At 46.9% G+C, this 22271-nt stretch overlaps 1 protein-coding gene across 1 annotated transcript in view; it reads right to left on the bottom strand.

Moving 5' to 3' along the window:
• Positions 1–251: 251 nt before the first annotated feature.
• Hs3st3b1 (heparan sulfate-glucosamine 3-sulfotransferase 3B1) overlaps positions 252–22271 on the bottom strand; it is a 36952-nt gene continuing 14932 nt past the window's right edge. Inside the window, exon 2 of the mRNA XM_021225791.2 lies at positions 252–4058. Within this exon, the coding sequence (XP_021081450.1) occupies positions 3440–4058 (619 nt within the window). The 3' untranslated portion in view covers positions 252–3439. The remainder of the gene's footprint in view (positions 4059–22271) is intronic.

The raw sequence follows: 22271 nt of genomic DNA on the forward strand, positions 1-22271 counted from the left end.
GACAAATCAACCCCATCTATAATTCCAGTATTCAGGAGGCTGAGGCAGGATTGCTGAGTTTGAAGCCAACCTAGGCTATAGTGTGAGACTCTCTCAAAAACGTAAACAACAAAGAGCCTGAAAAATCTATCCTTCTGCCTCAGAATGACTTTGTGCGTTGCAAGCATGGCCATCTGCACATGACATTATTGAAAAATATCACTGTCTTCTCCCAGTTGTCACACATAGCAAATGAGGAACATACCCACATGTTGGTAAAATATATTTTATTTGTTCATACAAAGGAAAAGTATGAATTACCAGAATTTCATTTGCCTAGAAACATCTTTCTCTGTGTAAAATTAATTTGTGTTATACATAGAACAAAATACTTGCTTTAATTCTTTGTACATATTGGCTATTCTACCATCCACATTATAGAAGACAAACTGCTACAACTTGCACAGCATGTTTGATTACTGGGCTGAATGAAACTCAGTCATAAATTAATGTTATAAAAATGAAAAAGAAACTAACCACACCTTCAAAACTCATTAACCATTCTTTCTGGAAAACCGAAAAGGGAAATGACACTGACGTCTGCATCAACACTTCAGATGCTCACTGATGTGGTTTTGGAGCCTTCTGTTTTCCTCTCTTTGGAAAACAGCCAGGCAGGATCTGCAACTGAACTTCCCCCATGGACTGAAGTGCATCAACCTGTCACTCAAAATGACTCCCAAAGAGCCCCCTCCCCCACCATCCAATGAAGAGTTTATTCCGTAGTCATTCTGCCTGAAATACCTTTGTGGGTACTACAGAGTAAGTGAACACACCTTCTTGCAAATGTCCCCAAAGAAGGCTTTCCATGGATAGGAATAATAATAATGATGGCAATAACAAAATCTCAAAACTTTTGTGGACTTTGTGTGTGTGTGTGTGTTGTTGTTTTCAAACAAGGAAAGAAACAAAACTTTTGAGAAAGAAAGTACACCAGGAATATGTCAGAGCTTTCCTGTAAACTGGAAGAAAGCTCAGACATGTGGTGGGACAAACTGCCAAGAGGAACTGGTGCCGCCCAGCAGCTCAGGAGTGAAGCTCAGGGGCCCTGCAGACGGCCAGGACAGGAAGAGACCATGGCTTAATTTTCCATGTTGCCTCACTTCTGCAAGAAGAGGCCACGTGGGTCACTAATAACTTTCACATGATGAAGCAGCAGCCTGGGCAGATGCAGCATCCGGATCAGTTAGGAACTGTAAGCAATCGGGGGCCGAAGAAGAGGCACACAGGCTGTTTGATTTATTTGACTAACATTGAAAAACCTCACCCTGCTCCATCAGTACTAATTATCGACATCTGCTTAGATTCGAGGCCTTAACTGAAACAGCATCTCGACTCACTTCAGTGTTCCATTAAATGACCCTCCTATCTCAGCGTGTCCTGTCTTTGTTATAATCTAAAGCAAGGTGTAAACAGCTTAGTTTTAAAAAAAAAAGTGTCCAGCTTGGGGAGAGGGCAGGAAGGCTCACACGTTTTCCTCCCACTTGGCTGGGTACGGTTCTCCGAACTCTCTGCACTTCTCTTTCATGGGTTACATCAGACTCTGAAAGCAGCCAGAAAACCTTAATGAAGGCCTCTGACATGGCCTCTCCTTGTGAGCAAGACTCTGCTGTATGTGAGGGAAGGTGTGGTGAGCGCCTTTCACACAGGCCTTCCACACTCAAGCAAAGGCAGGCGATACACTACTGTATAGACAGAAGAGAATGAGCAAATGACCATGAAATGTGCTGGGGATGTGGTTCAGTGTTTGCCTAGTATGCAACAGGCCCAGGATTCTACCCCCAGCTCTGCAGAAGAAAAAGAAATGGGTGTAACATCTAAGGAATAAACACAGCCAATGACCACCTTCTTCCTCCCCTAAACTGCCCAGGGACTATTTTGTTGCCCAGAATAAGCTAATTCAAGCTGGGCTATAACTTATAGAAAAATCACAAGTTTGGTTACCAAAATATCCTTATAGACCATGGACAACCTCTCCGTAGTTTGTAAAGGTATAGACGTACTTTCCATGTAATTTTACTCTTCCAATCAAGTTAGCCCATAAAGTGTCCAAAATAATCTTTTGAAATATCATAGTGCAGTCATTTCAACCACCTAAGCATTTGTGATGGAAGTCTAGCTCAGGTAACATTCCTTTTGGGGTAGAAGCATTCTGGTTCAGGAAGTTGAGGATTAACTGAACAATCATGATGCAATGTCACTACACAGTTACATAACCGCCACTAACCAGCCAAAGGACCCCTCCCCCCACAAGGATCCTGCCAACAGAGGGAATCATCTGCACATTAGTAGCAGAACTGGCAACCTTCCCGATAAGACCCCACTGTCTTCAGGGGGAAGCTGCACCCTTCAGACTTGAGTACCTACAAGTAACATGGAGCCATCTTTCCTAGCCTGGGCCCTCTAGGACCATCCTTCAGACCCTGCTGTGGTCATTGCCTACAAAGCATCTCTGGGATGGCCTAGGTATGAGAGAGGTATCTGGCTTCACATTCCCCTCTTCTGGCAGGCTGCTTGTCATATCTGCGTGTTTTGTTTTTTTCTCTCTACTGAGGCCGTGAGCCTACTGTCCAGCAACAGTTGGGTCTACATGTAGCGACACCTCTATAAATGCTGATGTGATCTCAACATCCAGCACCCTAGGTTTGTGCCGGTGGCTCTGGATGGAAGCCTGGGAGACTCTTTGGTGTGTCACTGTTTGACTGACTGACTGAAGAAAGGAACAAGGTGTGGTACACTCTTATACAAATGAGATATCACCTTTTTTTGTAAAGCAGCATCTCACTGGTAGGATCCGGGAAAGGGGTCCATTGTTTTCACACATTTCCAGCTGGTTAAAATGAACAGAGGGATAGAGCAGACAGGGTCATAAGGGCATGGGTCCCTGTAAGGGAGGTGAGAGAAACTCACCTTGGTGCTACATCAGAGAGGGTGATGAACTGCTAATGTGAATGTGACACAATGTCACTACACACTCATCACCACACTTCAGGCTACAGCATGCTGAGGCAGCTCAGTGCTTCCAGAAGGTGCCCAGGCAAGAAAACAATACAATCAGCTGAGGCAGCCAAGACCCACGGAGATAGCAGGTGGAGAACTCAAGGTGATTGAAGGCTGAATACCCGTAACGAAAATCTCAAGTTGTGCTTTTCTTCTTCTTAAATACAATGGGGAGGGAAGGAAAACACGGAAGCACCATCAATTGTGAGGGACAGAACAAAATATCGGAGTTAAACACTTTGGAATGTTAACAGACCGTGACTCGAACTCTCTGCAGAGTGTGGCTAGGCAGCTTAGTGAATTAATTGCTTGTGAATTAAAAATAAATTATTATAAAATAGATTTCTGTACATTTTACATACATATACTCTTTCTCAATAGATAAGCCCCAAGGGAAGATTCAGTCCCAGCCAAAGTCGCGGCCGGTCATCTGGTAGAACTTGCGGTTGAAGGGCCGGTAAAAGTCACGCAGCTGCCTCAGTACCTCCCGCGCAATGACAGGGTGCGCACGACCCTTGGTCTTGCCCAGGCAGTGCGGCTTGCCACTGCCCTCTGCCTTCTTGAGGCACGGGAAGCCCTTGGTCTGGTTGAAGTAGAAGTGCTTGTCAGTGATGATGCGCTTGAGGCCCAGGAAATCCTGCACACGGCGCAGTTCACCCGCTGGGTCGCTGACCAGCCGCTCCCCGCTCACGAAGAGCATCTGGCCCAGCGGGAAGTGGCGCAGCCAGGGCTCCAGGTGCTTGGCATACAGGCCGATCTGGATGGCGCTCCAGGACGTGTCGATAAGGCCCGCGCTGCGGTTGCGGAACGTCAGGCTCTCGAAGCTGGGGATGTCCGGCCGCTTGGACAGCGTCTGCGTGTAGTCCGAGATGGCCCTGGTCACCGGGTCTCGCACCACCACGATGAGCTTGGTGTCCTTGGACATGGCTGAGATGCGCGCGGGTGCCTCCCTGGTCACGAAGTAGCTGGGCGTCTTCTCCATGGTGATCTGGCCTTCCAGGGTTCTTGGCATCAGGTCCCTGCAGGAGGCAAAGAAACAATCTGGGGTCAGAAAATGGAATTTCTTTAGCCCCCCCCCCAGTATCACATCTAATCCCGGCTCCCTCTTATAACTGAGGCCGTTTTTCAAAACAAAAGTGAAAACGGGATTTTAGAAGTGGGGTGCATTAATGCGACTCCAACCCCAGGCTTGAAGGTCTGAGAGCTCCCAGCTGAAGCTAAATCATCTTCCTTCTAGACAGAAGAACAAGGTGCTGGTGTGGATGTTGCCTCTCCTTAAGTTAACTCAAAGTATCCGGTTTTCACAATGCCCCACCCCACACACACCTGATCAGTCCTTCACATGCCCACCAAGCCCAGAAATGTAACTTGACAAAATGGCCAAAATCAACCAAGCAGGCTTATCCAAAAACTCAATGAAATCAGTATAAACTGACAAGAAACATACCACATGAAAATCTCAAGACACAATTAGAGAAGCTTCAAAAAAAAAAAAAAGCTTAGATTCTAGTAGGGCATAATAGTTACAAGATATCTACCAGAGTATTAATTTCAGCAGAAGCACTAGATAAGCACAGTCAACACAGGGTCATGGTATCTGGACTGAGTTTTTGCAGTGGCAAATGATAACCATTTTGACGACATAAATCAGGGATGTATGTAGCACCTTGGTTACAAGACGTGAAAACATAAGGCGGATGAACTGGCAGCCATTTGTAGTAGCTTGTGTTATTCTATAGACTCTGCCATGTGGCCATGCCATGACTGCTCTGAAACTGGGGGGTGGGTGGGGCCAAGGCCTGGATCTAGGATTGAGGAGTCTGGATCCTGCCAGTCTACTTGAGAACGTTTTCAGTAGATTAGACGAAAAAGATAAAGGAAGCAAAACAGCAGCTGTCAAAGACAAGCAAAGGGGAGAGAAAGAACCAGGAACTCTGGGTAAGGAGGGTGACAGGCAAGAATGAGACCATGACCAGCAGACATGCCTATGGCAACACCTTTGCCGGTGGCAAACTGAAGGACATAGAGAAAGAGAGGCGCTGAGTGACACATCGTCCTATGATGAGATGTCCAGATGTCCAGACAATTCTGAAAAGGCTCCATGATGGCAGAGGCCACGCCCCCCAGCACCTTTGAGCAAGCGAGCATGCACACGCCCCCCCCCCCCACACACACACATTGATCAATCCCTAGCGTTTAACATGGTACACAGAGTCACCACAGGTACCCACTAAATAAACAGTGATGGGTAAGTGGTCTTGTTGATTGGTAAGCTCCAGCTTATTAAAGGCAAACATCTGAGCTTTGTTTCCCAGTGTGAGTGAGCTGGACTGGGAACTCCTCTCTACTGCTTCACAGCCAGGAAATGACTTATTTAACATCTCTGAGCGTTGGTACCCTAATGTGCAAAACAGGAATAATGCCATCTACCTGCTGAGTTGTCAAGAGAATTAAAGGAGGCTTTCAGAGCCACAGTGGTTTAGCTTAAGGCTTGAAGGCTGTGGGTCTAGAGGTCAGGTCTAGGTTCAGATCCTGGCTTTGCTGCTTGTTACCTTGACCATCTTAATTTGGAGGACCTCTTCTCTTCCTCTGTGAAAATGAAAATAGCAGTAGCTAGCTCATGGGGGGCTAATGAGGTCAAAAATAGTAATCAACATGCTTAGAGCATACATGACATGCTCACCGTGTCTGGTGCATGTCTGATAAGATCACTCTACCCCAACATTTATTGTCCCCATGCATGATTCCTGCCAGTGTAGCTATATCAAAGGAGGAATGTTAATTAACTAGACACTAGATTTGGTCACAGATCTAAAGTCTACTATTAGATGTGGGGTAGAGATTCTAATTTGTTTTCGCCTGTGCACAAGGATGAAAAAAAAGAGACAATTTTCATATCATTTTTTAAAAACTTTTCCTTCTCAATAGAACATTCTAAATGTCTAACTTCAAGCCATCATACGGCCTCCAGCAGTAATCAGAGCACATTTTTAGAAATGACGGCACAAACTTCATTACATAAGGCAGAAAAGCTTTTGGTTTGCTGGAGAGCGCTGCTGCTCCTCCTTCTAGGACAAGCCCACTGGGAGTTCCACACCAGCACACTTCACCTGGCCTAGAGGAAGCACCGCACAGCCCCGCTGGGTGCTAAAGCCAGATTAACCCACTTTGCCCACTTAGTACAGGGTAGCAGTAGCAGTGCCATCAGGCTAAGGTAATCAAGGATTAAAGAGTGCCAGCTCTCAACTTACTTAGCCTGTCTCTAAAAAGCAGGTCAGCACACACACGGGCCAGGTTTCTTTGTGCTGAGCTGTCTGTGCCTGGAAGGCTTATAAGAAATCAGACTCAAAATGAAAGCAAGATGGTCCTGCTGAGAGGCAATCGGAGTCGGGGAACCCCCCCCAAACACACACACACACACACACACACACACACACACACACACTGAGCAGAGCCACTGGGAATGGGAGGACCTAGGGTGACGTCTGTCTTCAGAGATTCACTCTGACTTGACATAGTCTTTGAAGTCCGGCCCTGGTGTAGCTCTCAAGACCATGGTGTATTAAAGTGTGCGTAACCCTGGATGGTGACTTGCCCATCTATGCGACAGCTTCCTCAGCTGAACACTGACAACAAGGATGATGTCCTGCTCATATTGGTGTTTAGGAAACTGGGAAGCTGACCTTGGTACCTAGACTGGTGCCTCACTGGCCCATCACCTTCTGCCAGGATCCTGCAGAGCAGAATATCTGCACACAGAGCTCTGGTCACTCAGCCAGCTCTACCCACAGACAGCAATGGATACAAGGATCTGCTGTCAGTCTGCCTGACTCTACAACATCCCTAAGGAGGGCCTGGTGGTAACTGAACAAAATGTCCCAATTTTCATTTGTGAGTAGGAAGCCACGCAGCAGGAGTAGTAAAAAGGAATCGTGGGTGTGTTACAAAGTCCCTGAGTTATGGACACTTCCTGTGCCTAAACCCCTGCTAGTCTGCTAGAGCATTAGGGGATTCTGACTGAGGAAACCCCTGTCTCCAGACATGCCTCATAGGACACTCCTCGGGCTACAGGACTTTTAGAGTTGTTAAAATAACAGAGCCAGGGCTGGGCGTTGGTGGCACATGCCTTAATCCCAGCACTCCAGAGGCAAAGGCAGGCGGATCTTTGTGAGTTCGAGGCCAGTCTGGTCAACAGAATGAGTTCCAGGACAGGCTCCAAAACAATATAGAGAAACCCTGTCTGGAAAAACCAAAGGGGGGTGGGGAAGAGCCAGGGGACCTGGGACACTCAACCCCCATCCCCACTGTGACGGAATCTGAGGCTGCTCTCCCGGGTGGGTTTCATGAAGACAGTGGGTAGTCAAAAGTGAGGGTGGATTTGGGTTCTCCACCACTAAATGCTTCCAGAACCCCTCTGCAGACTTCAGGCCCATCTATATCAGGTCCTGGAGCTCTGACAGACCTGGCATGGATCTCCATACACACAGCTACAGGTGGGCCTAAGGGAAGGCTCAGAAGCCTGAGTCAAATTTAGTCAATTACTGAACCTTCGTGACACCAAGCAGGGAACAGAGCACTACCTAAGAATATGAAGAACTCCTTCCATGGAACTTTCCAGGGGCTTATAGGAAAGTGCTTTCCCTCTACTTGGAGCTGTTCTTTTCCCCACATCCAACCTCACCAGCAGGTTCTGAAGCCAGGTTCTTCCCATGCACCGCACCACACACACACATACACACACACACACACACACACACACACACACACACACACACACACACACACACACCTCCTACAACTTTCCTGAGCTCAACAGTGGGACAGAGAAGAAAGGATAGACAGACAAGGGTAAGACCTTCCCTCTTGAGTAGGCTGCCTACCCACCCCAGGCATCCCAGAGGCCACTGCAGCCCCAGGCTGGCCCCCACAGAAGCACATCCCATGGGGTAATTGGGCTGCTCATTACGAAAGCCAGTTTCTCAAATGGATAGTCACAGCTAATAATTATGCTGTGCTTTGGAGGCTCACAAAGGAACTTTCACATGCATTATCTGATTTAATCCCTCACCACAGGCCTTTGAGGTAGGTATTGTAATCCCCAATTTACTTATGAAGAAGCTGAGTCTAAAGCAAAGAGGGTGATGTGGGGGTCACGGTGCTAGGACTGCTGGTACACCCCATTCCATCCATCCCCATGTCTCCCTTTCAGTAATCCTTGTGTCTGAACAAGACTAAGAGTGCACGGAGCTTGGTGTGTCTCTCTTTTAGATACCTGTGTTTTCGTAGATTAAATACCTCTGGTGCATAGATTAGAATCTTAATGGTAGATACTTAAGTCCCAATCAGACCACTGCTGATCATAATTGCTCAAAGAGGTATCAGATTTCGAAACAACAAGCCTCTTTGGCTCACATAGCTCCATTGTTATGGTACCTGAAAAATCACCAGTGGTTCCAACAGCCCCTGCCCTCCAGTACCCCTGACTCAGGCCCTCCTCTGCTCTCTGCCACCGGGATGGGAAAGTACACCTCCCTGAAAGCATAAAAACCTGGTACACATCATGAATCAATGCTTGTGAAGCAGACGGCACAGATACCTCAATCCAAGGCTAAGAAAGAAATACTACCCATAGTACACTCGTGGAAAAGCCTCTTAGGGTGGCCTGGGAGACACTGTCTTGGCATGTGTACATGGAGACAGAGTGACAGAGAGCGGAAAGGATCCACTCCTCCAGTGAAACCTGCAGAGCAAGGCAGGCTTGTCACCCTATCTTAAAGTCTAGATGTGTCCAGGAACTCCCAGGGACATGGGTAGCCCGAAAGAGCCGGATCTCAAAGCAGTACACTGCAGGCGAGGTGGGCTGAGAGGGGCACGGGCTTTGAGTTCATGGGAATCTTTACAAGGAAGTCGTGTGTGTCTCAGTGCTGGCCAGGTTCTCCTCTAGGTACAATCAGAACCACTGAGGGTGCTTTAGCGAGGACTAAATGCCTGGACTCCACCCACAGAGACTGAAAGAACCAGGCCCCGGCGGGGCGGGGCTCCAGCACAGGACTCTTTTTGACAATTCTCCTGTAGAGACAGGATGGGGAACCTATGGCCTTGGAGTCAACCATACGCTTTGTTCCCCCCTCGCCACCACTGGCTACTGTGAAGAAAAGAGGGTGGTTCACAATGAAAATCCCAGTATTCTGACCTGGGAGCTGGAGGCCAGCTTTGACTACACAGTGTAGTCCAGGCCAGTCTGGGTTTGTGTCATCTGATCCTGTCTTAACAAACAACCAACCAAACAAGCAAAAAACCCCAAACAGACAAAAAAGTGGGGAGGGGGCTGGAGAGATAGCTTGGTAGTCAAGAGTGTGTAATGCCTTGGAGAGGACCTGAGTTGAGTTTCAGAATCCACATCAGGAGGCAGCTCACAACTGCCTGTAGCTCCACACAATTTGTTCTTATCCAGCCCCAATGGACACTAGTAAACACACACACACACACACACACACACACACACACACACACACACACACACACACCACACCACACCACACCACACCACACCACACCACACCACACATATGCATATTTGGGCACACATATATAAAAATGAAATGAGTTTTTAAAAAATGTTCATAGGGTGCAATGTTGTAAGCAGACATACAAGTTATTTGGTGAATCTAACACTATCTAGGTCAAAGTCCCAGAGGTCAGGTGGGAAGAGGGACCCATTCTCTTGGCTGTCATTATACTTAATAAGAGTGAGGTTGTACACTGGGCGGTGGTGGCGCACGCCTTTAATCCCAGCACTCGGGAGGCAGAGGCAGGCAGATCTCTGTGAGTTCGAGGCCGGGCTGGACCGACAGCCTCCAAAACAATACAGAGGAACCCTGTCTCGTAAAACAAACAAAAAAAAACAAACAAACAAACAAAAAAAGAGTGAGGTTGTATGGTCTTGTAGGCAATAATATATAAATACAATCAAGCTTACTGCAAATACAAGCAAAGAGTGCTCCCTGTCATTTCTCTCTCTCTCTGTCTCTCTCTCTCTGTCTCTGTCTCTCTCTCTCTCTCCACAGATCTGACTATGAATAAAATGAAGCATACCCTTACTCATGGGACAAAGAAAAGCCAACAGGTAAATCTCCTCTTTTTGTTGCCAAAAGTCAGTGCCAAATCAAAGAAAGTATAAACTCCATCACCCCGTTTGTGCTATTTCTCGAAGTTGGTAGTTTAAACCTCCCTATTTCTAAAAGTCCCATAGAATTCAAATAAACGTAAAAATTGGCAACTAGACCTGGGCATGGGCATGGGCATGGTGGCACATGCCTGGAATCCCTACACTTGGGAAGCTGAGGCAGGAGACTGCTTCCAGTTAGAGGCCAGTATAGCTGCCCACCACAAAAAGCAAAGTGGCGGGAGGGGTGGGGAAGAAAAGGCTATTGAGCTGTTTTCACTGCCTTCCTTTCATGGTGATGTTAGACATTGAACCCAGGGTCATGCATGTGCTACCTAAGTGCTCCATCACTATATTATGCCCTATACCCTCTTTTAATTTAGATGCAGGGTCTCATTAAATTGCTTGGACTGGTCTTGAACTTGTGATCCTCCTGCCTCAGCTTCTGAACTCACTGGACTTAAAGGACAGTGTAGACAGGCTTGGTCATCCTTTCCAATATTCAGGCAGGAGGAAAAGGTGAACTAGTGTCCCAGCCTAGGGTCAGGGTAGTAAGTACTCAGTGCCATTTTCTGCAGATGGAGAACCCAGCACAGGCATGGAATCCATGACTGCCGGTTGGTTTTCCCCAGAAGAGATTCAGAGCTCACTAGCAACATCTCATGCCCTAGTAGGGCTTCTAAAACTGGCTAGAAGCAGGTTGTTCAAAACAAAGCCCAAGGGAGTAAGAAATGAGAATGGAACAGAGAAGTTCTACAAAGCACCGATTTGATGTTTCCGAGGCACGAAATGCTGCCCCAATATCTTCCTTTCCCCCTCCAGCAATACCCCACCCCCATCTGACCATTGGCAATGGAATTTATTGTTTGACTGGGAAAAGGAAGATTATTAAAAATGGGTGTAACCCCCTCGCTGTAGCCTGACAGATGCTGGACAGTCACACAAAACAGCTGAATCGAGTTAATGACCTTCAGAGTGTGGGATAGGTCTGGCCTTCAGGCAACCGAGGAGAGCTGAGCAGGCTGGCAGGGGCTATGGTGACCCTTCTTCCTCTTCCACAGACATTCACATCTTTGCCCAGTTACAGAAATACCCCATGCTTTCTGAATGTCAATGAATACTTTTTCTTCGTCTAAAACTTTGACTTTTTAAACTTAAAGAAAAAAAAAGTCCATTTGTGACCAGTACAAGAATGTTGACAAATACGCGGCATGAAACAGCCACCAATACAATTACCAAAGAGCAGCCCCAGCGTCCCCGAGCTCCTGTGTTGCCAGCACTTGCTCACCATCCCTTCACAGGTCCCCTAATACAGGGCCAAAGGCTGACCACGTCCTTGATGCCATTCCAGGGACAATCAATACAAGTGGAAGGAGAAAATGGCCACTAAGCATCTGTTGGTTTTGATAAAATAGGTATGACTTCTGAAGCATTGAACTAAAAGTTATTCTGTGAGGCTCTCTGCTTCTAATCAGTATGACCTCTTGGCTATCTCCCCAAATCCTCAGGCCTTGAATTGCACATCTGTTAATTAGCCAGCAGAAGAAGCCAAAATGGCTCTGCCCATTCAGTTCCACAGTTCTGACGGAAAATTCAAGGCCCAGGCCAGGAAACTGATGAGCTGCCCATTTAGCATTTCCAAGAAACCCATGTCTAGCCTGTGACAGTTCATACACATGTAACAGATGAACCAAGGTTTCTAGGAAGTCTATGTCCCACACCCCTTCCAAAGGAAAAAAAAAAAAAACCCGTTCCCCCAGGAGGTCCCAGCAACGAGGAAGCTGCCTCTAAAACTGGGAAAGTGTTCTTTTTGAGTATTTTGCAAACCCATAAACACTAGCAACCGAACTAAAAATGTCCTGGGGTCTATGGAGGACTAGATGGGAGTTGTTTCAGGGCAGGAAAGCCTCCTAGGACACTAAAAGAGTGGGGATTGGAAGTTTTAGCCAGCTTCCCATTGCTGCGAGGGTAGGAAAGGTTGGTTTGGCTCATTGTTTCAGAGGTTTCATTCAGTGGGCCCTGGGCCCTCTTGCCTTTAGGCCTGTAGCAAGACAGAACATCAAGGCTGTGGAGGCTTGTGCCTGAGGCTCAGAAGCGAGGATGGGGTGGGAGAAGGCCAAAATCCCGCTCAGGCCCAGCAACTCAGCTTCCTTCTACAAGGGTAACATTCTGAAAGTTCCAGCAGCTCCCAACAGGGCAGAAGGGTTTAGGCAGAGGGCAACGGGTTCTCTAGGCAGGCATGCTCCAGTGCTTTTCAAAAGAAATTCTAAGGAAGACAATGCACCAAGGTCATTAGTCCTCATCACAGGATCCGCCTGTGAGAAAGCTCTCCTCTGAAGGCCTGTCCCCTCCACCTGAAGAAGGCTCCCCCAGATTCTCTGCTGTGTCAGCACTGGTGATATTCGAAGTCACAGGGGGTGTGAGTGAGAGGACCATCCTCCCTTGTCCTCTTCTATTGGAAGACAGTACCCAGCCAGGGCTGTGAAGGGAGCTAGGCTGGGAAAGCTAGCAGGGACAGTCAATGAGAAATGGAAGCTGAACCGGGCTTGTTTCTTCTTCAGACAGCCTCCTCTCTCTTCCCCGGGGGTCTCCATTTGGTGGAGGAGGACGATGCTATCAGTTATCAGTGTGGGCCTTCATCTGGGCCTTCTCACTTCCTCTGAGGTCTGGAGTCCACCAGCAGCTGAATCCCTTCAAAGGGCCACAGTTCCATAAGTAACTGTCTCCCTTTGGGCGAGATGTTTGCATATCAAAGCACTCCTTGGGAGAGTTTAAAATAATTTCAAATGAAAGTGTAAATAGTCTAGATTTCTGGTCTGGCGGAAGTGATGTCATGATTCTTTAAAAGTTCATGGGTCCTTTCACTTTTTTTTTCTTTCAAGGTAATGGATTGGAAACAAGAGAAATAACAAAGGGTAGCTCCCCCTGTCCGGGCCCCAGCCCCTGCCCAAGGATTTGGCCTCCATTGTCCTGGAGTTTCAATGCTCTTCTGAAATAAAAGCTTCTCAATGCTGGGGGTGGGGTGGGGTGGGGGTGGAGTGGGGGTGGTGGTGCGAATGAGCATCTCACTGCCTGGCAGCTGGAGCCCCCTTTCCTTGAGGCCTTTGCCTGGGTCTTAGCCCCCACCTTCCGGGAAGGGGCTGGGTCTTGGAGGGGGACTGAAAAGCTAATGGGCTTTTGTGTTCCAGGTCCCCAGGCTTCTGCTTCTGTTTTCTGAGTCTCACTGAGGCCTGAGAGGGACAAATCTGAAGGATCTGTGTCCTGTTTCCTGGAAATAAAGAAACTTTAAAAACCATTAGAAAGAAAGATTTTTCTGGCCAGCAGACTTTGTAGAAAGCAAAAGCAAAAACAAACAAACAAACAAAAAACGAAGCAACTGGAGACCCAGAAGGAGAATGAAACGGCCTAAGATCCTATTTGCAGAGTCTCATCACACAACCATTGGTCCCTAGGGTCAGGAATACCTAAGGATGAATGCAGATCCAGCCCTGTGACTTCACCTTCCTACTAGGAGCCAAGCTTAGGCAGTTTGCTGTGGTTGGTGTGTGTGTGTGTGTGTGTGTGTGTGTGTGTGTGTGTGTGTGTGTGTGTGTACAGACTCACTCAAAAGCTTCAGACCCCGTGGGCTGCCCTAGTCAACACAGAGCCTGCCTGTGCACCAGCTGGGACCTTGAACTAACCATGTCAAGCCTTGGCCTCAGGTTTTCCATTGTATGCATATGCATGCAAATGATTAGCCAGTGAAAATATTCCCCAACACCCAGTTCCATGACCTGAGTTCAGTTCCGGGAACCAAAGGTAGACGGAGAAAACCAGCTCCCAAAATGTGTCCTCTAACTTCCACATACACAAGCAGGAGCATGCAGGCATCTACATATAGACAATGACAATAATCATAATAAAACAAGTTTTTTTAACTAATGGATAAGTTTAAAAGTTGTGTGTGTGACCCTTACAACCAATGCCTTCACGTCTGCCTTCTCCTATAGCGAGCATTAGGTTGACATAAGCCGGAGGAGGGGGATAAATAGAAACCATCAACACTTGATGGTTGAGTCCTCTTTGGGGGGAGGGTGGGCATCAAACAAATTCCAAGAAATGTGACCGGGGAAAGATCAGCCCCCCCATTTCAGCATCCATGACAGGCTAACATGTGCTTGCCTGACCTTGCTGCTCCTGTCCTGGTCACTAGAAGGTCAGATGCCCTCCTTGTGGCAAGGAACCAATCAGAAGTTAGCTGGCAGGGCTGTGCTTTCTGGCTCCGGGTGTGCTTTACAGACAAGTGCATAACGAGCTAATGGGTTTATCCTTAGATAACTCAATAAAATACTCTTTACTTTTGCATCGAAATGGGGTTCGGAATTTAGGCACAACAAGACCAGTGTCAAATATACCTTAGATCTAGGCATCCACTTGTAAGCTGTCTGTTTGTAGCAGCAAGGAAAGTGTTATGGTCCAGGTCTGTGAAATGGAGACATTGGTTCCTCTATTTCCTTCCTTCCTTCCTTCCTTCCTTCCTTCCTTCCTTCCTTCCTTCCTTCCTTCCTTAATCTTTCTTTCCTCCTTTTTCCAGCCTTCATATTTTTCTCTTCTTCTCCTTCTTTTTTGTCTTCTATCTAACACAGTTTGTAGGTGAACATTAAAAGCAACAGAATTCTCTCAAGGTGGGTGGGGTGGGTTACTCTCATTCCCTCTGATGTCTCCTAGCTCTGGAGTGAGGGATGGACAAGTAGAGAGAAACAGACACTGCACAGGTTCAGTTCTTAAGTTCAAAGGCGTATTTAAAAACAAACATTTGAGAGAGTTCTGATTTCCTGTACCCCCTTTCACTCCATGCCCCATCTTCGAAACCCCACACAGGATGCCAGCCATAAAGGTAACAGAGGCAGCTTTTAATACAGCAGATAGCCAGATGGGGACAGAGGTCCATGATAGGCAGGTAAAATGTCATAATCCAAGCCACCAGCCTCCTGGGAAGTTAAGTAGGTGATAATGGCTAATTCCCTCTTCTCCTCCCCCTCTTCTGCTTATCCAGCAACCCTCCCCATCCAGCTTTTTCTGCTTATCAACCAAAAGTCTACAAGGAAAGAGCTTCAGGGAATCGAATGCAAGTCCAGTCCTTTTATTGCTGACTTTAAAGGACCCGAGGACTTTTTAGAAAGCAAAGTAAGTATCTTCCAACCTGGAAAGCCTGGGAACACTGCTACCTGAGGACCAAGGACCTGCTGCTGTCTCTCATCTTGCACAGCTTCTCTCTGGTTTACATCCTGGTAGGTTTGTCTGTGCTCTTGAAGCTGATCAAGGAAAACCCTTAGTTTAACAGTCACTGGAAGCCCCAGCCAACCTCCTTCTAGATGAGAGACCATTTTCAGCTTACTCTGGTTGCAAGGTCCCCAGAGTCAGTATTCAGCAGGGGGAAAGGACTGGGCACCCCATCCGGGCTCACTTTTTCATTGTTGTAGTCAATCATGATTTCTAGAAGCTTGGTGGATTTGCAACAGATCACTATAGACTCCAATTTGCTTGGTATATTTCACATTGGAAGACAGGAGAAAGAGAAAGCTTTGGTGACTGAAACGATATCTAACTACTGTACAGGATCTGACTGTGCCCGGTCATCATCACTTATTGTATCCCATGGAAACTTTTTAGAAGGTGGGGCTGCCTGACTGGTGAGTCCTCAGTTAAAATCTCCAGCATCTCTTCTGTGTTCAAAAGGCAGCATCCTCATCCTGCCCCCACACCCACTCCAAGAGAACAAAATTAGACACAACAAGGAAATCAAGTATCACCACACAGTTACTGAGGCAGCTGTTTACCTAGCACAAGTCTCACTGAAAAACTAGCCTGGTAACTTTTGTTTTTAAAGTCCATATATCTGGGTTTTTTATTTCTTTCTTATTTTATTAATCTGGGTGTTTTGCCTGAATATATGCCTGTACACTACTTTCCTGTCTGGAGCCCATGGAGGTCAGAAGGGGTACTGGATTCTCCTGGAACTGGAGTTACAGACATGAGCCATTGTGTGGGTGCTGAGAATTGAACTCAGTCCTCTAGAAGAACACCCAGTGCTCTGAACAGCTCAGTGCTCTGAATCGCTTGGCCACCTCTCCAGCTCCAAGCCTACTATCTGAAAGCAAATATTTTACTGTGTCTTACTGTCTTTGTACCTATTAGACTGTGAATATTTTTGTTTTTTAAACTTTTTTTAATTTTATGTGCATTGGTGTTTTGCCATAGGTCTTGGGTCCCCTGAAATTGTAGTTACAGACAGTTGTGAGCTTCCATGTGGGTGTTGGAAATTGATCCTGGGTCCTCTGGGAGAGCAGTCAGTGTTCTTAACCCCTGAGCCATCTCTCCAGCCCCTGGACTGTGACTCTTAAAGACATCTATCTTTGGAATAACAATCAGTAAGATAACAAAATATCAGTGAGTACTTGAAAACTGTTGAGGCATCCATAAGGAAGCAGTGAGCTATGCTTACAGCTCAGAATAGAAGGTCATGGGGGCAGACATGTGAAGAGAATTGGGGGCAACCTGGAAGGATAAATTATCACGAGGCCTCAGCCTCCAACTCTCAAAGATGACACATTTATGTATCACCACTCCCATTACATTAAGTGACACAATTACATTAAGAGGCCATCAACATTAAGAAGGTCCTGGGCTTGAGTGTCAATCAAAAGCAAAGAATAAGTGTGTTCTGAGATCAGAAGACCTATGCTACTTGAGAGGCATGAGCAAACAGCCAGCAAGTGTTGGCCGGTAATAAGCTATGCCCTTTGGTTCAAACTCATAAAAAACAATAGTTAGTGACAGCAAAGAAGATGGCTGTAGAGAGCAGCCACAAGATGTTCCATTCTGCTTAAGTTGTCTTTTGTTAACACCAATTTATATGCCTGGGCATCCATCAGGTGATGGCCGGCTAAGATGATCAAGATCGGGACAGCAGCAAAAGGGAAGCAGGCTGACCTTTAAACAGCATGGCCTCCATGGAGGATGAGCTGTAAGGCGACTTCTAGGATGACTGTTCCACAAGCAGGAAGCCTTCCAATGGATTGAGCCCATGTGGCCTCCCAATGGATTCAGCCCATGTGGCTCAAAATGAGGAAAAGCACCCACAAGGGTGAAACTAAGTTCCTAGAAAATGTCACACTTATGTTGGAGACTGAAGACTGACTGACTTGAAATTTGTGACTATGAGAAGTTGGAATGTTGCAGATTAAAAGCTTAAATAATCATGGGATATCTTTGTTCTCGATAGTCAACTATCACTCACCCCTTTATTTGAATTGATATTCTTTTGACAATCAGACAAAACCTCTAAATGTACTAACTTTACATGCCACCACATGCCATCAACACCCAAAGTAGGAATGTCATCAGAGAGCCACTCAGACCTATAGCAGAACTCTCCTACCCCTCCCTACTGTGCTGATTTCCCCACGAGTGTATCTGGAAATGCACTGACTCATGACAGTGTTCTATGACTATAGAAGCATATGCAACTGTTTTAATGGTAGAACATTTGAGGCAACCTGAATTTCTGTTGCCAGGCCATGATAACTCATATTTGGCTCAGAAAAGGAATTTCTTCTCTCTTTCTTTCTTACCCTTCATCCCTTCCTCTGTCTCTCTCAATGACAGGTCCTTGTTTTGCAGCCCACACTGACCCAGATCATGGTCCCCATGCCTCAGCCTTCCAGGTGCTGAGATTACCTGTGGACACTAGCACACCAGGCTTAGAGAACAAACTGGTTCTTACTTCCTTCCCATCAATGTTGGGAAAAGACTGAGGTTGCCCTCACCCACCCTGCACATCACTTCTACTCGATAATTCTATAGACATCTTTTTAAAAAGACAATTCTAAAACCCTTCTAAGCCTTTCACAGTGTTTTAAGAATGGATTTAAAATGCTCGCTGACCGCATGGCATTTTTCCAAGTGAGCTACAAGTTCTCAAGTTGTTCCCTCTTCAACCAATCAAGACTAGCTAAGAACTGTTTCTTCAAGGCATCATGATGTTCCTTGCTCCTGGAAGGCCTTCCACCCCCAGGAACAGCCTAATGAATCTGTATGCAGCCCTTGCTCCCTTAGTAGCTGTGATCTCCTAATAAGCATCAATCCTCACCATAGTCTTCATCAGTGTGCTGTGTAGACCGGGCTGTGTGTCTTGTTTGCACTCTGAGGAGGATGAAGGATTGTCAGAGAAATGAAGAGTAAACAGACAAACAAGCAACAGGTAGAATCTGCTTTTGCTCTCAGAGGCAATGAGAAGTCACACAATGCAGGGGGTGAGTGGCATGAAATAACAACTCAGGAGTACAGGGGACACCAGGAGGTGTCTTCAGAAGATTTGAGATTTTAGCTGATTATCAATAGCATGGGCCTGCCGAAGACTAGTATAAAATAATAAATAAATACAGAAGGGCAGAAAGGAATTTGGAATAATAAGCAAACATTAAGAGATGTCCCCACTTGAAAGGTGTGCATTGTCAAGATTCCAGCCTTGGTGACTTGGGTACTCCAGAAGTTGCAGACAATATGTCCCATGGAGATGAAGATCAAGTCTCTGGTCCAAGTTCCATGGATCCTCCATCCCACCTCTCTATGACAAAGTCCATCATCCATTTGTAAATTTATGCCAACATTCCCTTACTACAAGGAAACGGACAAATTCTTTTGACTTTTCCCTTAAAGCCATAAGATTCGCCTGTTTCCTTCACTAACAATTGGGTGAGATGAAATCCTTAATGTGGTCTTGGTCTGTCTGGAACATGAGTCATGCTCCTTCCTTCTTTCCTCCCCTCCCTTCCTCTCCCCTTCTTTCGTCCCTCTCTTCCCTTCATTATCCTGTAACAAAAAAGGCTGGACGAACTTTGAGGGTTAGCTGTGTGTGTGCCAGTGGCCAGCCTCCCATCTCAATACCAGAACAGTCAGCCTTCCTTTCACCCAGACAGGCGTCCATCATAGAGGGGAAGCCATAGCCACCAAAGCTCCTGTCTGTGAAGAACAGAAATGAACCTCATTAAATATTACAGCAGGCATGGAACCTGAGGCAGGAGGATTTTGAGTTGGAGAAAATCCAGAGCTGTGCTACACAGCAAGACTACACTTGCATAACTGCAGCTTGCCCTCTGAGGAAGGCTGAAAAGCTGTAGTCACACCAGAGGCAGGAATTGAGGTCAATTCCTGGTTCTTCTTCATATCACTAACTATTGGACTTCTTTTAGTGTCATATTTTATATGCTTTACCACACACGCGCACGCATGCACGCACGCACGCACACACACATGCCACTTTACGGACCTTCCCAAGAAGGTGTGTTAAATGAAATGGTGTGAGCCTGAAGGTGCAAGGCATGGCGCCTATGTGCTCTGAATTCGTCCACCTGAGGAGCAGTGCCCCTTCCCAGGAAGTTTTGGGGGTGGAGTCATTCAGGAAAGATCATAGACTGAGAAGATTCAGGCTCATGGCCCAAGAGTGAACACAGAAATGGACAGAAGACTAATGCCATACCAGATTCTAAGCTACCAAGCTGCTGCAAAGCCATTTGGACTTGGGGGCGAGCAGAGGCGCCGGGAAGGGGGGGGGGTTATCTGGTCTGAGCTAGGGATTGCCTCCCACAGAGAGGCGCCACTGAGCCTCTGGGTTCTCTGGGCTCTGACAAAGGCAGATCAAACTTCTTGGTGTTCTCCCCTGGGAATCCACTCCCAAGTCCCTGGGCTGAGAACACACACTAAGCCCATAAGTAAACACCACCTAAAGGAAGGATCAGAGCCCGCTTTCCTCCGCCCCATTAGCACGTTTGGGAAACAAATCAAACTGAAAGCTCTCCTGGGTTTGCTAAAGGCACAGAGTAACTTGTCATTCCGAGGTGTCAAAAAGCCCAAGTGACAGACAGCCAGGGACCAAGCACTGTATGAAGAGGCCCTGATCCAGCCTCCTCAGCTAGAGTCTTCCAGTGTGGTCCTATCTCCACAATGCTGTGGGTTAGTTGTGCCTTCATTGATGCTATGAAGGAAAGGTCTGTTTCTTCTCATGGTTTGGATTGAGGGTACCGTCCATCACAGAGGGGAAGTCATAGCCACTGGAACTCCTGTCTGTGAAGAACAGACATGAGCCTGATTAAATGCTACAGCAGGCAAGGAGGGTGTTTAGTCAGGTCTGGTGGCACGTGCCTGGAATCTGAGGCAGGATAATTTCAAGTTGGAGAAAATCCTGAGCTATGCTACACAGCAAAACTCTTGCTTGAAAAAAAAGGGTGGAGAAAAAAAGAAAAAGAAAAAGAAAAAAAAGGGTGGGGTGGGGCAGGGCAGGGGCCAAAAAACAAAATGAAACTAATTAGAGCAACTGGATTCCGTGCCTTGGGCCAGAGTTCCTCGACCTTTGGGAGTTACAGAGAACCTTTTTGCAGCAAATAAATGGAAATTGGTCCTTAGTTTTAGGGGTGCCCAGACACAAGTAAAAATCCTGATGTCAGCCCACCAGCTGACCACTGGACAAGAGCCTGTTCACATGCCAGAGTGGCCATGGATGGATTCACCTGAGTGTTCAGATCCTGTCACACTGGGACCCGTGGACTCAGCTCATTGTCAGATTTCTGTGTGAGGCTGGGCCATTGCATTTTATTAAGCTTTGAAAGGATGAGGTCTGCATGGTTCTGGCAAGTCTCAAAGACACTGCCCTGCATGATACTCAAAGTCCCCGCTAGGGAAATACAGCAACCTGCCTATTACCATGGAGTCCGGCAGATGAGCCATGAAAAGGATGGACACCAGAGGACCCACTGGTTCTTTTGTTTTAAAGGTGGGGACAGTGCAGCTCAGAAAGGCAGGACTCAGACTCTAGGATGCTGAATTTCTAAGGGTCATGTTTATCCTAGGGCTATGGCTCTTAAGAAGGGTTATGCCCCAAGTAGTGGTAATCTGAGCTAGATAGTTAATGAGCTAGAATAAACCAGCCTATGAGATCAAAATGTACAAATACCATCATCACTCTGACCCACCCATTATCACCAACCTCCTTTCTAAGGATCTCTGCCCTCCCTGCCTGCCAGTCAAACCTAAAAATGTTTGATTTCAAGTTAATGCTGCTTGTAATGATAAGGACCACACGTTATAATAAAACAAATTCCATTTATAAGTATATAGATGGAATTACACATTCATATCCATGAGATGGTATATTTGAGATGGTATGTGCATACAGCAGGGGCTGGTTATCAACAGGCTATGTATGTGACAGGAGTCCCATGTGGCCTCAGTGGGTCTTGGGCTATATACCAGGTGGGTATATATAAGCGTACTCAGATGCTGACCCAAAGGGTCTGATGGCATAATGAAGCATTTCTCAGAACATCATTAAGTGGAGTGTGGTATGCATGTGCGCATAAGAAAGACAGATTAATCTAGGAAGCAGGAGCTGTGTGGCCTTTCCTCAAGCCAGCAGTCACAAAGCTAAAAGCCTGCAGCTCTGCCTACCCCAGTCCACGAATCCCTATTCCACAGTACAGGCTTTCACCCTTTTCTCAAGTGTGTCATCGTTCTACAGAAGGGAAACACTTGCCCAAATGTAGAGACAGAATTTCAGGCCAGAATTGCTCAATGCTGGCTTGGCTGGGGACAAATGCCTCTGAAATAGGGAGCTGGAGGAGTTTCACAGGCACTGAGGGCTGGCTGGGCAGAGGAGCTGGCCTGAGGCTCTCTGTGTCCCCAGCTCTCCTCCTCCCTTCCACTCAACCCCAGCTGCAAAAGGAAGAGAGAGGTCCAAAAGCTAAGGCCAGAAGCCAGAGCTCAGTTGGTCTATAGAAGAGGGGAGAATCAGGAAGCTGTGCCAGACAGGCTGGGCCCACTCACACCAGGAACAAACGGCTAATAAATCAGTCCTGCTAAGCCACTGAGGCGAGGAGTGAGACGCCATCCCATAGGCTGGCTCTCCTTCTAGCTCATTAACTATCTGAGATTAACACCAAACGGGGGTGGGGAGTGGCCTCTGAGCTGAAAATTAAATTAGCCTAGCTATAAACCAGAGAGTGGATGTGTCTGTTGAGGCAGTGATCCCAGG

This window comes from Mesocricetus auratus, unplaced genomic scaffold, assembly GCF_017639785.1.
Source record: "Mesocricetus auratus isolate SY011 unplaced genomic scaffold, BCM_Maur_2.0 Super-Scaffold_100007, whole genome shotgun sequence".
NCBI classification, from domain to species: Eukaryota; Metazoa; Chordata; class Mammalia; order Rodentia; family Cricetidae; genus Mesocricetus; species Mesocricetus auratus.